This window comes from Vanacampus margaritifer, chromosome 20, assembly GCF_051991255.1.
Source record: "Vanacampus margaritifer isolate UIUO_Vmar chromosome 20, RoL_Vmar_1.0, whole genome shotgun sequence".
NCBI classification, from domain to species: Eukaryota; Metazoa; Chordata; class Actinopteri; order Syngnathiformes; family Syngnathidae; genus Vanacampus; species Vanacampus margaritifer.
In genome coordinates, this window is record NC_135451.1 from 15,618,341 (window position 1) to 15,634,447 (window position 16,107).

The 16,107-nt window shown below is 42.8% G+C and overlaps 1 protein-coding gene across 4 annotated transcripts in view; it reads left to right on the forward strand.

The window, feature by feature from the left end:
* asap1b (ArfGAP with SH3 domain, ankyrin repeat and PH domain 1b) overlaps nt 1-16,107 on the forward strand; it is a 39,295-nt gene that overhangs the window by 8,026 nt on the left and 15,162 nt on the right. For all 4 annotated transcript variants that reach the window (XM_077554580.1, XM_077554582.1, XM_077554581.1 and 1 more), the window contains exons 2-11: nt 2,993-3,065; nt 5,714-5,859; nt 8,388-8,462; nt 8,881-8,930; nt 9,095-9,224; nt 11,694-11,779; nt 12,068-12,143; nt 12,241-12,327; nt 14,507-14,607; nt 15,647-15,716. In XM_077554580.1, coding sequence (XP_077410706.1) covers nt 2,993-3,065; nt 5,714-5,859; nt 8,388-8,462; nt 8,881-8,930; nt 9,095-9,224; nt 11,694-11,779; nt 12,068-12,143; nt 12,241-12,327; nt 14,507-14,607; nt 15,647-15,716 — 894 coding nt within the window. The remainder of the gene's footprint in view (nt 1-2,992; nt 3,066-5,713; nt 5,860-8,387; nt 8,463-8,880; nt 8,931-9,094; nt 9,225-11,693; nt 11,780-12,067; nt 12,144-12,240; nt 12,328-14,506; nt 14,608-15,646; nt 15,717-16,107) is intronic.

The window sequence follows — 16,107 nt, forward strand, 5'->3', positions numbered from 1 at the left end:
GCGATATTTCCATTATTTTTCGGTTGACTCCTTGGCAAAATTGTTGGTACCCTCACCTGCCATTAAAGAAAGACATACACAGAAAGTTCCTTCCTCCGAGCTAAAGTTCCTAGTTCTGGGGTTAAACTGAGCTAAAGTTTCAAGTCCGAGATCCAGGGACCAAAAATAATTATCTGGTAAAGCTCCTCAATTTAGAGTAGATGTCCGAGCTCTGGGGTGAAGTTACTAGCATTGAGCTAAAAATTACTATTTCCTGTGTTAACATTTATAGTTTGGGGGTTAAAGTTCCTCGTATTACAGATAAAGTTCTTAGTTCCTGCCTGGTAAAAGTACTTAATTCCAGGCTAAATTCCTAATTCTGGGCTAAAGTTCCTGATGTTCAACTGCGTCGAAGTCCTCAAATCATTTCCTGATTTGTCTTTTTCAACTGCAACAGCCCCGAATCCTCACGAAATGCCCTCATGATGTCTCATCTTGTTTTTTTTTTAGCAAAAGCAGATGTCGTCGGCAATCAAAGAATCGGCTGAGCGAGAAGTGTTTTTTGTCCTGACTTTTGGGGAAAGTCCTTTCTTTTCTTGTACCCTTTTCCTGTTTTCCACTGCTGCGTTGCTATAATTAGAATATTTGCGCTCGTCAGAACTTACTGCCAGGATGCTGAAAGACGAAAACAGTTGAGGCGGTGACGACACCCAAAAAAACAAAAAAAAAAAACAGAGCTGGGCTTGTTGGCCACAGACATCTTCCCGCAAACTCTGCGACGAAGAATTTCAAGCCTGAGTGCGAGGCGACCAAGTCTTGTCTCCTTGGCAATGACCAGATGAAGGAATTCGGAGTCAGGACTGTAAAAAAAACCCACCAGATTGGCACATCAATGACGGCTATTCGGTGTCATGGCCGACTGTTGCGGGACACCGATGAGCTCGGCTGTTTCCTGCTTCCTGTCAAAGGACGACTGCATGGGAAGCGCTCCGCCTGCTGAGAGGGGGATAAGGCCCGACGCAGGAAGCATGAAGCGGAGACGACCTTGCCGCCGTTTGTGCCCAGTCAGGCTTTCCTGTGGCTCTGACCTCCTTGGCACGGACCACAATTGTCCACTTTTTTAGCAGGACTGCTGAGTTGAGTGAAGCCTGCTACACACATGAAGATAATCGAGCTGCCAATTTCCCCCCTTTTGTGTCTAGGGGAACTGGACCAGGAAATGTGTTTTTCTCATTTCCCTTAGGACTGTTATCTATTGATTCTACTCAACAGACTTCCACTTAGAAGCCTTTTGACACTGCCAGTTTGACATCCACATATGGACCCGCCCCTCAAGGGACAACACGGACTACTTTTATAGTCTTTCGTCCTTAGTAACTTTTCGTTTCGTCATCCGCGCCGCTCCCGCTAATCCCTGAATCTTGCCTTCAGGTCCGAAGAATCCTTCAGAGTCAGACGGCATTCAGAGAGTGTGAGAGAGAGAGAGAGAGTGGGTCAAGTTTTGGATAGGCTTGTTGCCACGGGTTACAAAGAGTGCTGCCAAGACATCGCCGGTTCATTGATTTTTTTTAGCTTCCTCTCGCTTGAAAGGCTGCATCTCTTCGCATTACTTCTTCGCATTACAACTGCAAAGGCACGGTTTTAATTGAAAGCGCCTTCATGTGATTCCTTGCACCGATGTAGCCGATGGAGGCATTTAAAATATTTGAAGCAGCTCTTGGTGTGATGCAACATGCAAACCTCAATAATGTCAATTCTTAGAATCAGGGAAGTTTACAGTTTTGCGCCAAATAATCTCAGGCTCGCTCACGCGCTCGGACGTGTGGGTCGCGTTAATGAAATTGTCGGCCCCCCCCCCCCCCCGGGGATCAAACATGTGACGTCGTCCGCGGTGTGATGCCGCGTCTACTCGCGGTAAAAGATAAATCCCTGTCAGATCAGATGATGCCAAGCCGTCAGAGTACATTTTTCAATTCAACAAAGCCTCCCTTGTGGAGAGGCTGCATTATGTAGCCAATGATCAAGTGCTGACCCAGTTTTATATTAAATCGAGAAATTGGGGGTAAAATGGATGGCCATAACCATGTCATGATTTTACAAAGATTTCATCTGATCATTCCTATTTTATTTGAGTTTTTATTCACCAATGACTTTTCATTGCCAGTTCTGCCTAGCAACAAGCAGCTGTGACGGGGCTACGAAATAAACAAATATCCATTTTTGTTTTTTTATACTTAGTACAGAGAAGTGAGTCTATTGGAAAATGGGAAATGTGTGTTGATGAAAATACCTGCCACTCCTCCCTGTCCTTTATCTGCAATGTGGGAACCAAATTGTTCTTTTATTAAAAGACACCTGACCCAAATAATAGTGTTTTGTTGGTTTGCTGGGATGGCTTAATGATTTTACAATTAATTTCACGGGGTAAATTAATTTGGCAATCGAATTGAGTTACAAGATTGAATTAAACTCATAAGTCAAAGTACTACTGTGCCGCCTGGAGTGCTATATCATTACCGGGGGGGGGGGGGGGCTGTACGGACCGCCGTCCAGCCCGACAGGCGGAGGGCTAAGCAGTGAGGCATTGTGGGTCGGCGGAGGGATCAAAGGACCGGGCCCCTGCGGCGACAAACTACCGCTGAGATAATTGGGGACGAGCCATGTAAAAGCATCCAGGGAAGGCCAAGGACGGCTTAATTATGTTGTGAAGTCTAATTAGCCTTCTCGCGCGTGTGCGTGCGTACGCACGTGCGCGCCTGGCTCCTAATCGACTAACCTTGGCGCCACGGCCGAAGTTTATCATTGTTTACGAGCGGCTGTGGCGATGACACGTTTGCACCGTCGCCATGAATCACGCGGAGGAAACCGAGCCAAGCACATTTGAAATCTTCCGGAATAGCTGGATGCGGAATAATGAGTCTCCTAATTGATTGAGAATGTGAAAGGCTGGAATGCGGAAACTATGACAGTTATTTGTTGCGCTGCAATAACAATTTTTCTTCCTTTTCCTCAGGCGCTGGACCAGGACCGAACATCTTTGCAAAAGGTGAAGAAATCCGTCAAGGCCATCTACAATTCAGGACAAGGTGAGACCAAGTACAAGCTGTTAAGTCCAACTAAATTTGGTGGTGTCATTTAGTAGGGTTGTACTTGTACATGTGCAGTTATATCACAGTTCAATGATTGCGGCTCTAATTAAACACATTTTTGTTTCAATCGTCGTCTGGAAAATGGCCTTCTGTGGGACAGATGGCATTTTGTGTATTTATGCAGGCACTCAACACCTGAGTTTGTTTTGTCTAAACGCAGCAACGTGGATCCCCAGTAATTTTCCTCTCAGGATTTTTCCCTCTCCCTGCATCCAAATTGACAGTTTCAGATGTTGAAAGTTTACCTCAAGACTCACGGAAGCAGGCAAAACTATGAGAAAGTGAACATTTGGAAGACAGCTGCGCTACGTTCAGATCGCTTCAAGTCCGTCCAAGTCGCGGGGTCATACTCATGACATTTGCCCACATCCTCTTTTTGGTTTCACATCTAGCTACGAATGTGATGATTTCATCTTTTTTTTTTTTTGTTTGCGCTCAGGTAAGTTTAATGTAATAACAAAACTGAAGTTACTTTCACTATCCATATCTGTGCTGTTAGCATCGAGGAAGTGACTCAGCAGCTAGCTAATGACCAGACAGAAACAAAGACCCACATTTGTTTATTGGCTGTCCAGAGACAAGTTAGTTTGTTTCTGCAATCAAAGAAACAAGCTAATATGGTTGCCTGTTAGCTGTTTGTTAGCGTGTTAGCTTTAGTCTTGTTGCTAACACTTAAGATATGAAAATATCCTGTGTTAGCTTTAGTCTTGTTGCTAACACTTAAGATATGAAAATATCTCGTGTGTTAGCTTTAGTCTTGTTGCTAACACTTAAGATATGAAAATATCTCGAGTGTTAGCTTTAGTCTTGTTGCTAACACTTAAGATATGAAAATATCTCGTGTGTTAGCTTTAGTCTTGTTGCTAACACTTAAGATATGAAAATATCTTGTGTGTTAGCTTTAGTCTGGTTGCTAACACTTAAGATATGAAAATATCCTGTGTGTTAGCTTTAGTCTTATTGCTAACACTTAATATATGAAAATATCTCATGTGTTAGCTTTAGTCTTGTTGCTAACACTTAAGATATGAAAATATCCTGTGTGTTAGCTTTAGTCTTGTTGCTAACACTTAAGATATGAAAATATCTCGTGTGTTAGCTTAAGTCTTGTTGCTAACACTTAAGATATGAAAATATCTTGTGTGTTAGCTTTAGTCTGGTTGCTAACACTTAAGATATGAAAATATCCTGTGTGTTAGCTTTAGTCTTGTTGCTAACACTTAAGATATGAAAATATCCTGTGTGTTAGCTTTAGTCTTGTTGCTAACACTTAAGATATGAAAATATCCTGTGTGTTAGCTTTAGTCTTGTTGCTAACACTTAATATATGAAAATATCTCATGTGTTAGCTTTAGTCTTGTTGCTAACCCTTAAGATATGAAAATATCCTGTGTGTTAGCTTTAGTCTTGTTGCTAACACTTAAGATATGAAAATATCCTGTGTGTTAGCTTTAGTCTTGTTGCTAACACTTAAGATATGAAAATATCCTGTGTGTTAGCTTTAGTCTTGTTGCTAACACTTAAGATATGAAAATATCCTGTGTGTTAGCTTTAGTCTTGTTGCTAACACTTAAGATATGAAAATATCCTGTGTGTTATCTTTAGTCTTGTTGCTAACACTTAAGATATGAAAATATCCTGTGTGTTAGCTTTAGTCTTGTTGCTAACACTTAATATATGAAAATATCTCATGTGTTAGCTTTAGTCTTGTTGCTAACACTTAAGATATGAAAATATCCTGTGTGTTAGCTTTAGTCTTGTTGCTAACACTTAAGATATGAAAATATCTCGTGTGTTAGCTTTAGTCTTGTTGCTAACACTTAAGATATGAAAATATCTTGTGTGTTAGCTTTAGTCTGGTTGCTAACACTTAAGATATGAAAATATCCTGTGTGTTAGCTTTAGTCTTGTTGCTAACACTTAAGATATGAAAATATCCTGTGTGTTAGCTTTAGTCTTGTTGCTAACACTTAAGATATGAAAATATCCTGTGTGTTAGCTTTAGTCTTGTTGCTAACACTTAATATATGAAAATATCTCATGTGTTAGCTTTAGTCTTGTTGCTTACACTTAAGATATGAAAATATCTTCTGTCCCCTTCAAGTGGAGGTCACAAGCCTTATATTACCTCTACAAAAGCTCATCTTTTCCACTATCCATGTATGTTGGCTAGCATCCCTTTGGCCATAGAATAGAAAACGGCCAGAAAGCTACGCTAATGCTTGCTAAGGCCGTAAATGACTCAGACCAGATGGGAACAAACACTCACATTTGTTTATTGGCTATTGCCAATGTGTTTCAAATAGTTAGCTTTTGTCTTGTTGATAACACCAGATAGCTTAAAATATGTCTTGAAGTGTTAGGAACACTAATCAGTGCCGTTGTTTGACGCCAAAAAAAATGACTCCTCAACTAGTGGGATCAAACAGAAACAAACATCCACATTCATTTATCAACTGTCCAGAGAAGGCCAAAGACAAAACCAGACAAAACGAAAGATCTCTGCAAGTCACGCTAATGCTAATCCTGATCCCCAGACGCCAGGAGAGGAAGGCTGACCGTTGTTTTCCGTCTCTGTCCGACAGATCATGTCCAAAATGAGGAAAACTATGCCCAAGCTCTGGACAAATTCGGCAGCAACTTCATCAGTCGGGACAACCCCGACCTGGGCACGGCCTTCGTCAAGTTCTCATCGCTTACCAAGGAGCTGACGGCCCTTCTGAAGAACCTGGTGAGTCCAAAATCTGAAGCGTTTCAGGCTCGATGTTGCGGGGACGTGTGTTTACTTTAGCCCATTGAGGGTCAAAACCAGGGGAGGGATTATTTTCGTTGTCACTAGCGTAATTGGTTTACGTGTGTGGATTAGGATTAAGCGAGGTTGTGGGTTTGCTCTGTGGCGGAGAAGGTCAAAATGTTAACGAGGCGTTTCAAAAGTTCCATTTTCAGGCATCATCAGTAGACCCACAAAAAAAAAGACGCAGGAAGTTTGCCATTTTGGTTTGAAGCGGTCATCTCCAGGGATGCTACTTTCACTTGACAACATGAAATTTGGTAGGCCAATTTTGTCCAATCACTACTCAATGTGATGGCTTTAAGTTTCCATTATTGCTTGCAGCTGAAGCTTGACGGTGATTTTCATTTCTGGGATTCCTTCTAAGACAAACTGTCCAATAGCTACCAAATTTGAAGCGCATAGTTCGCCATGAGGAATTTGAGGTTTCGTCGCGCTATAAAACCTGAAACTCAAATAAGCAATTGCATGGACGGACATCTTGGAGACGTGTCTTTCCTCCAGGTGCGAGGGTCTTAATTGTAAGATGTGGATCCCCCCCACCCCCCACCCGAACGTTCCCGTTGAGTAACGCGTCCTGTTTAGATCCACTGCAAGTCGCACGCCCTGGCTCGCTACCTGGTTCCTGTTTGGCGGACCGCCCGATTAAGCTCCCATAAATACATCCCGGCCTGCGTGTCGACGGGAAGAATGATCTCTTCCCGTGCTTTCCCCCCCGGTGTCTTCCTTTTTGTGTTTTCCACATCAGGCATTTCGTGGCGTGCGTTGCGAGAACTCGATAACTGCGCCCCGAAGGCTCCCGGCCGGCACACGCGAGAGCCGCAAATGACTTATTGACGAATGAACAACGGCCCGCGCCGGTTGTTCCGCAGGGTTCGACATAAGGAATTTATAGACGAGCCGTATATTCGTCCGACATGCTCAGTGTTGATCCCTTTTGGTCTTCCAGGATGGCCGGAAGGCAGCCAGTTAAAGATTTATTTATTTATTTATTTTTTTTAAATGGACGGCTTTCAAGAAGCACATTAGTGCCCATTAAGTGTTGTTTACGTCTTTGATTGCCCGCTCTTGGTTTGTGTGTGCGGTGCTTAGTCGTGCTGTAAACGACCTTGCTGAGGCTAATGGTTAGAGAGCAGCTAAGCAACGTTCGTCTTTGCTTTTGCTGACTCACCCTCGGCTGGCGTCTTTTTATCCTTTTTTTTTTTTTTCTTTCTACCCTACTCTTAACTCATCAGAGTGGCTTTACTCACTATTAACGGTGGTGGTGTTAAGTACATTGTGCTCACGGTGGGCAGAGACGCACACAGCCAGACAAATTTAGAGCGTACGCGCTACGTTGTCTGATTGTCTGTCTGATGTCTGATTTTATGTCATGTGCACCATTTGAGAATCAGAGGTGGCGTTTCCCAGCATACTTTGTTACAGTTACAATTAATACTTGAGACTGTGGTTTTTTTTTTGGTATTGCATGATTGCTACTTTTGGTGACACGCTTAGTAGCAAAGTTACTGAGTGTGATATATAATAAAATGGCCGAATGTTACCTTGTAATGTGGAATTGTACTGTAGTTGTAAACAAAAAAAACATTTAAACTAGTAGTTCTCAACCTGGGTTCGATCAAACCCCAAGGTTTTGGTGAGTCAATCTCAGGGGTTTGGCGGAGGTCAAGGGTCAAGACACACACCCGACTCAAATGACTCGTGATGACATGCCGTTGGCTGCGATCACACTACATTGCTTGACCTACAGTATTTGTGCTGCAGGGAATTTGGTGCGCTCAGTAGTCGACATATGGCTGTTGTGATGGTACATTGTGTGATTTCTTTATTATTTTAATCTCTTCATGCTAACTAACTATGTCAAGTAAAAAAAGAAAGTGGGTGGACGAATATGTGCAATAGGGATGGGTTTCAAAAATTGAATAATCGATTTTGAATCGATTTCTCTTTCGAGCGTGTTATCGATTCATAGAACCATGAATCGATTATTTAATGTCTTTTTGTGCCATAAATTAAACAACAAAATAGAATTTTACAGTTTTCTTGAAATTTACTGTTTACGTGAATTTAAAAACAGAATCTTTTTTAATTTATATTTAATGTTTGTGGAGTTTTTTTTTTTTAATCATGCCACTGTTATTTAAGAAGAATTGATGTTTCATAATTAATCAATATCGGATTGAACCATATGAATCGAATCGAAAAAAATCAAATCAAACTGAACTCGTGTGAATCGAAATCAAATCGATTGAATCGATCCAAAGCCCAAATGTGCAATATGAATTCACATCATGTATAAAAACATATGGTGTTCCACAAGGTTCAATTCTGGGGCCTCTGCTGTTTTCATTCTATATTTCATTCAAAACGGGCTCAGCGAATGCGCGTATGAAACTGGTGGGGTTTCACATTGAACTGGCGTTCCCGCACGAGCGCGATTGTGACTTTCCTCTGTGTTTCGTCCTCAGCTCCAGAGCCTGAGCCACAATGTGATCTTCACCCTGGACTCGCTGCTCAAGGGAGACTTGAAGGGCGTCAAAGGGGTAAGATGTCTCTCTCTCTCTCTCTCTCACTCACTTTTCTCTTTGGCGCGACTTAGCAGCAGCTCGGCGGAAGCGAGCGGACGCCGCGTCAGCACATCCCGCCAGTCACACCTCAACCACTGCATGTGCACACTGAGCGGGGAAGGGGGGTGAACAGAGGGCGTCAAAGTCGCTGTTTAAAGGACTGCGCTGTAAATCCGGCTCAAGTAAACGCCGCCTCTGTGTTGTGATGGAGGAACTGGGTCATGAACTCCGCCGCCCATGATCATGATGACAATAATGGCGGCGGCGGGGTGTGGCAAAGCACTGGCCGGGCCGCTGGTGGCGGTCCAAAAGTTCTGCAAATATCTCCGCGTCCTTGCCGTGACCTCACTGCAGAGCACTGACGCTTGTTCTGTCCTCTGTTGTGTCTGCGCAGGACATAAAGAAGCCCTTTGACAAGGCGTGGAAGGACTACGAGGCCAAGTTGTAAGTCGGCCGCTTTTCACATTTACACGACTACCATTTTGACAAAGATGAAATTCAGCCCCCCCTTCATTTCAACGACGAACGTGAAATTGTGAAAGTGCGACTTTTCCCCCTCGCGTGTCGCGCACGCGCGGCTCAAAGTCGGACATGTTTTTGTCATGCAGCACCAAAATCGAGAAGGAGAAGCGCGAGCACGCCAAGCAACACGGGATGATCCGCACTGAGATCACCGGGGCCGAGATCGCTGAGGAGATGGAAAAGGAGCGTCGGCTCTTCCAGCTCCAGATGTGTGAGGTGGGTCATAAAAAAAAAAGAAGCTAAAAAACGCTCAAGCTAACCCCCCCCCCCCTTTTTTTTTTATTCATTGGCAAAATTTGCTATGACATCGCTCTGTTTCCTGTCAACTCCTTGCTGACAGACAGAGTGGTTTAAAAAAATGAATCTTTTTTTTTTCATATGATTATACTAGTGTGTTTTTTTTTTTAGCCTTTCTATGAAAAAAACTAATTTCGTAGTTTACATACTATTATTGTAATAATTGATTCATCTGTTGGTTACTTTTTAATGAATCAAATAAAAAAAAATCCATCCCTACATTCAAAAACGGGACATTATTTCAAATTGAATTGACAGTGCAGAAAGCTAATTATTATGATTCAATTACTGGTTCAGTTTGTAACATCATCATCATCATCATCATCATCATCATCATCATTGTTTTCCAAAATAAAAGCAGATGCTTGCAAATGTCTTCTTCGGATATTCACTCTTGGGAGGCTGAAATCGTTCAACAATGGCTCTAAACAATGAAACGATTATTAAAATGTGTTGATAATCACAGATAATCGATGAGTTATTGATTAAATGTTGCACCCCTTTTGTTCTTGAATTACACATGGGCTATTTCCAGTGAATGAAGATCACATTTAACTCTTTGAATGCCAGACGTTTTCAGAAACGGGTTGTCGCCAGTGCCAGCCGATTTTAAGCATTTTGACTGATCTTTCAAGGTCCATAGAAAATTATGTGTTTGGACTATGGAAACACACATACTACCAAATGAAAGATTGGACTCTCATCTTTCATCAGAAAAAAAAGTTTGTTTCTACCTTATTCCGTTCTTCAGTAATCAACAATAGAAAATGGTTAGTTTCACCTCTGTTTTGAAACAAACGTCTTTTAACGTCTTTGGCACTCCTCCATAGGATTTTACTAAACGTTATTTAACGTTTTTGGCAGTCAAAGAGTTAATACTCCTAAATTCCTTCTCACACAACTGACATTTCCAGATGAGGACTAATGTTAGTTCACCGCCATTAGCTTTGTAATGTTCCGCTAGCGCTTTAAGCTTACGGGTCTCTTGTCGCTCGCCTAACAGAAATCTGGCAAATTGAGTGTAAAACAAATGTAAGCTCGACGTGTGCCTAAGAGAATTTGGAACAAACTGCGGGGAGCCCAAAGAAGAAGAAGAAGAAGAAGAAGCAAAAGCCTCTCTCACTGGTGGGCGGCGACGCCCACGCCTCGCTTGAGATTTTTTTTTCCGACTGCAATTACATAACGCGCAAGTAGCTGCTGCGCCGGCGCTGCTGTTGGCCGTGTGAATTATTCACTGCAGAAAAGAAAAAAAGCTGCGTTGCACTCCCGCTTCTCCCTGCCCACATGTTCCACGCAGTCCTTTGCGTAGTTTCCTTCCTCTCGGTTGCCAACTGCGCGGCCAAGCCAAAAAGGGCGCTGAAAAAGTGCAAGATAGCGGAAAGGACCACCTGTGAGATGTTATTGACACTCTCAGTCTGCCTGGATTACAACAGTTGAGGTCTGCGCTGGGGAATCTATCCTGCTTACAATTGTTCTTTGAGGGAAATTCCCGAATAAAAAGTCTGGAGTTCACCCAAAATGTCTGCTCCAAATCAAAATGGCCGACTTCCTGTTCAAGTTTGGGCATGGGTCTTTGGGACTTTTTTTTTGGTTACTTCCTGTCGGCCGTTGAGACTTTTTTGTGCATCTTGTGCTGATAAACATATTAACCCACTAAAACTGCTGTTAGGGGCTATTTTTCTCTCTTTTTCCTGTAATTTGCACAAAATGGTAAAAAATTGCTCCTGGTCTTCAATTAGAGCAGCGAGTGTTTGTTTAGTGTCGCATGCTAACTACCGTCCGTGGCACATCCCGCCATTGGTCGCACCCCCATCCTGCTGCCCCGAACCCCTCCAACCCACCGGTCATGTTACTCAATCAGAAGATTAATCTCACACTCTCACCCCCTTGTTCATCCATGCGATCTGTCGCCATTCCCTTTGCTGGCGAATCTTTCCTGTTGCGGGATTAGCTCAGATTATGTGTTATACATTTAACCCCTGGGCGTTATTTGACCATTTTTTGGCTTTTTGTTGGTTCTGACCAAGCCATTTCAAAATAAAATAACGCCCAGGGGTTTAATGACAAAGCCGCCTGTGGAAAATCGTGTTGTGCGTCGGTCAAAAAATGTGGAATTTGGAGACGAGTGAAAGAAATTTTGAATTGGGGCTTTTATTTTGAAAATTTGCGGAATTGAAATCAAGAAATTTTATTTTGAAAGTTTGGGTAGTGTTGGAAATAGCTGACATGATGTCTTAAAAAAATGTCCAATATGTCTGAATGTGGACATTTTATTGTGAAAAAATGTGTCATCTTTCTAACGTGGGAATTTTTTGGAATGTTGAAAATCTTTCCCACGGTAAAATGAACTAACAGGAGCGTGTCCGTTTTTGTGCGTTTGTGTTGCAGTACCTGATCAAAGTGAACGAGATCAAGACCAAGAAAGGCGTGGACCTCCTCCAGAACCTTATCAAGTATTACCACGCGCAGTGCAAGTAAGCAAACAAGCCCCGCCCCCCTCGCTTTCGCGTGAATGTTGAGATGACTTCTTGGGTTAAATAACTCAAGAGTTGGTTAGTTCTTTTTTTGACCCAATTCACAAAACAAACCCAAATAAATGGGTTGCTTTCAGGTTATTCATTTAATTTCATCCAACTTTTAGGGTCGGTCCCCATTCTTGACCCAACTCGGGTTATTTTTGACCCAACTGCTTAGACTACATGATGAAACAATATGAAGCAATGGCATTTTGCACGAAAGCTAAACGTAAACATCCGCTGCAGTTTCTTCCAGGACGGCTTGAAGACGGCCGACAAGCTGAAGCAGTACATCGAGAAGCTGGCGGCCGACCTCTACAACGTAACTCGTCTCTTTTTTTTTTTTTTGCCTTTTCTCGCGCTCACACTCACTCGTGACATTTTCGGGTTTGAACCACGCTTCCGATTGCTGCGTCCAGATCAAACAAACTCAGGATGAGGAGAAGAAGCAGCTGACCGCCCTGCGTGACCTCATCAAGTCCTCTCTCCAGCTGGACCAGAAGGAGGTAACGCGCACGCATGCACATGCACGTTTACAGCACATTTCTGCTGCCCAACACAAGCTAAACAAAGACCTGATTGGATTAATTGCCACTTAAGTTGTGCAGCCAACTGGCGCTGCAACCGCGTCATAAATCTGTGTAGCCGTAATTAAACCCCTCCAGCATTTCTTTTGATATTTTCAAATCTATTGATAAATTATTCTCTCAATCCGTGTACGCATCGGTCAGGTTCCCCTTCAGCACCAGGAGATATAAAATCCTAGACCCGTACTTGCTTGCTCGCTATGTTTAACGGAATTCTTGCCTTCAATGTAGTACCACGTTGTGCCACAACATGCCTGGCAGCACTGAGCTCTACTGGAAAAGAGGCACTATAATTAATAGCAAGAAGAAGCAGCAGCAAAGTTGCACTGCTTAACAGCCGTAAAAGTGCTTGTTGCTCCATAGCTGAGAAAAGAGTATTGTATTTTTATTTTTTTTTTCAAAAATGTCTTTTGATAAGCTGTTGTGCATGTCACACCACGTGCCGGAATCACATCCACACACACACACACACACACACACACACACACTGTAGCGTCCCTTGGCAATTAGCACCCCCACGCTGCGGGCTGATTTGGAGACCCGCGTGCGGCACCTGAGCAGGATCTTTCACACCTCTCCCGTCTTGTCTCCTCCCCCTCTCCTCACTGCCTTTCTTCTGCTTGTCTGGAATCAAGTCTAGAAGAGTAAGTGCTGCTGCTGCCGCATGTTGAGCATGCCGCCATTTTGTCTGTGCCACGTGACTTTCAGGAGTGCGCCGCAGAGCATGCTAGCCGAGACGCGGATGGGGCGCGGGAATGTTGAGAGTTAAGCATTTCAATGCGGAAATTTGATTTGGCATCCGAGTAAATGATGATGAACACATTGCGCTTGTAAGTCACTTGAAATTGAACTCGCCGTAAAGAACACAAACTGCATGTCGTTGTAAGGTGTGCTCTTCATTTTGGAACTATTCTCCTAAGAAGGAATAGTGTTGGGGGAAAAAGTCGACCAAGTCAGATGTGTAAAATAGGTCGACTGAAAATGTCTGCCTCGTATCTCCGCCAGAACCATGTTTGCGCCACCCTCCATATTTCTACATGGACATTATTTTTCAAGTTATTGACCTCACTGAGATTAATCAATCTATCTATCTATCTAGCGGGAGCAATGCGCTATGAAAGCATATTCATAGTCATTATAAAAATTTTTTAGGAATGTGTACCGCCGATTGTACGTACAGGCATTACTTTCATGTTTTGTGCTAGTGTAGTTGCCATAAGTTAGCGAGCCAACATAGCCGACCTGCCGCGCATACCACCTCAGATCGCGCCAGTTTCACAGATCGTGTCTGGACAAGCTCCGCTCATTACTCATCAACTATTGTTGAAGCAATGTCTGTAAGTGACTTTTAAGACACTATCACATGTGTAATGTGTATATATGGGAGTCGTTAGCGCACTAATGCTAATCACGATTGCTAACCTTTTAGCATAGGCTAATCGTTAGCACGCTAATGCTAATCACGATTGCTAACCGTTTAGCACAGGCTAATATTGTTGGTGTTTAATAATGCACACGCACGGAAGATAATAAATGGTAGTTATATCCACTCAATTCAATTGATGTAGATTTAATTATGTATGTGTGAACTAAACTGTGTTTAGTGTTTGTTTACCTTTAAAAGGGAATCGTTAGTGTGCTAATGCTAACCGTTTAACAGAGGCAATTTTTGCTGGTGTTTAATAATGAATATGTAAATAAGATGTTAATTAATAGAGTTGTTATATCATCCACTCAATTCAACTTACATTCAACATTAGTGGATTAACAAAAATAACTATATAAATAATTACAAATTATTCGATGAAATTAAAAAGATTTGATAGTGACAGCCGTATCGATGACAAGTCACAGCCTCGCCATTTGTCTTCTTATCTCAACTGTTTGCATGATCGATTGCTACCATAAGATGCCATGTATTTATTTTTTTGATGTTGATGCACTAGTGTTACTAGTAAGTAGTAGTACTTGTAGTATCTCTCAGCATTCCTGGCGCAATTTCTGAGTGAATGAGGGGATTTTTTGCTGCATGTTTGTGTTGTAGTATGTCGCCGCGGAGTGGTGCAGGTTTCATTTTGCAATTTGTGCGCCCTTTTAGGACTCGCAGAGCAAGCAAGGCGGCTACAGCATGCACCAGCTGCAGGGCAACAAAGAGTTTGGTAGCGAGAAGAAAGGATACCTGCTGAAGAAGAGCGACGGGTAAGGTCGCCGCTGGGCCCTGCACGGCCCACTCAGGGTTTACGTGCTTTCGCAAGGCAACTAAGTACACTCCCACCTCCGGGTACCAGTCAACCAAATTCCGAGTTTTTCCACATTTTTATTTTTTTTTTACTTTGACTTGAAGCGCAAAGTAGAAATACGTGCACTGTATGGTGGTAGTCAACTGGACTCACTTTAACAATAAGCTTCAGCATGGCAGATGGTGAACAATTCATCCTTAAAGAGGCTGTTTGAAGGCACTCCCAGCTCAAGCTTCCTCTAAAACTAAAATATTTTAAACAACTACACCGTAAATGCCCTAGTAGATTTCCATTTAGCTCAATGCTAACCTATATTGAAAATGCAAATGACATGCTAACAGCTGACATCAGTAGTTGCAACCTTTAACCTTTAAGCAGCAAATATTCCAACACAAAAAGTAGAATAACACAGACGTGTACTCGTGCTTTGGCAACTGCGGGTTCGCCTGTTCATGGAAAAAAATTCTGTCAACATTTTTTAAATAATACACAGATTTTCACTATTTGTTGGTAGTGCTTACTGATTCAGCCAATCAGAGCCTTGCTGTTGTTTTGAAAGTGTTTAAATTCCTGAAAAAGTTTCACTACTGTAAATAGATTTAAAAAAAAAAATCTATTTCTCCAATTTTCACTTATTGCGCAGCACATTGAACTGGATTGCAGCATGAAACTGTTCATTAATTAATGTCTTTATAAAGTACAATATTTTATTTAGTATTAAAAAAACAGAATTTTTTACTTTTTGGGGGGCGTTGGAACAGATTGCATTTCCATTCATTTCAATGTGGAAAAATTATTGGAATGCTTTGAGTAGCGAGCATGTTCACCTGACGGAACAAATTCAGCTCGTATCTGAAGGCGCAACCGAATCTCCTTTTTTTTTTTTTCCCTTTGGTGGTGTGATGTGGGATTTTTCCACATTTTGTCCAATGTGCACCTCGGCCAAGAAAGGTTGAGCGAACTCAAAGCTCCCGTTGTCTCTTTTGCACCCCTCGCAGGCTGAGAAAGGTGTGGCAGCGCCGGCAGTGCTCGGTGAAGGGGGGCATCCTCACCATCTCTCATGCCACAGTGAGTGCGTGCATACACACACACACACACGCACACAGGATCTCCCCGTACACCCCCCGCCGTCCCCCCCTTCACGTGCAAGCATGCAATCTGGTGGAATTGACATAGATTGGTCGCCATGGCAACTCCATCCCCCCTCCTCCCTCTGCCTGCTGTTCCGGGATGACTCATCTGTGGATGTGCGTGCGTGCGCACTACGGCAACAGCAGTCCGCGCCTGTGCCGCAGCGGCCAAATTGGGGAATGGCTCGGGTTTTTTTTCTTTTTTTTTTTTTTTTTCAAGAAGGAACGTGACAACCAAAATCTGGTTGACGACGACGAGTCGGATGGACACGGCGACTGAGATCGCGTTTAAGGCGATGACATCATCGCTTTGTGCTAAAAGTAGCTCA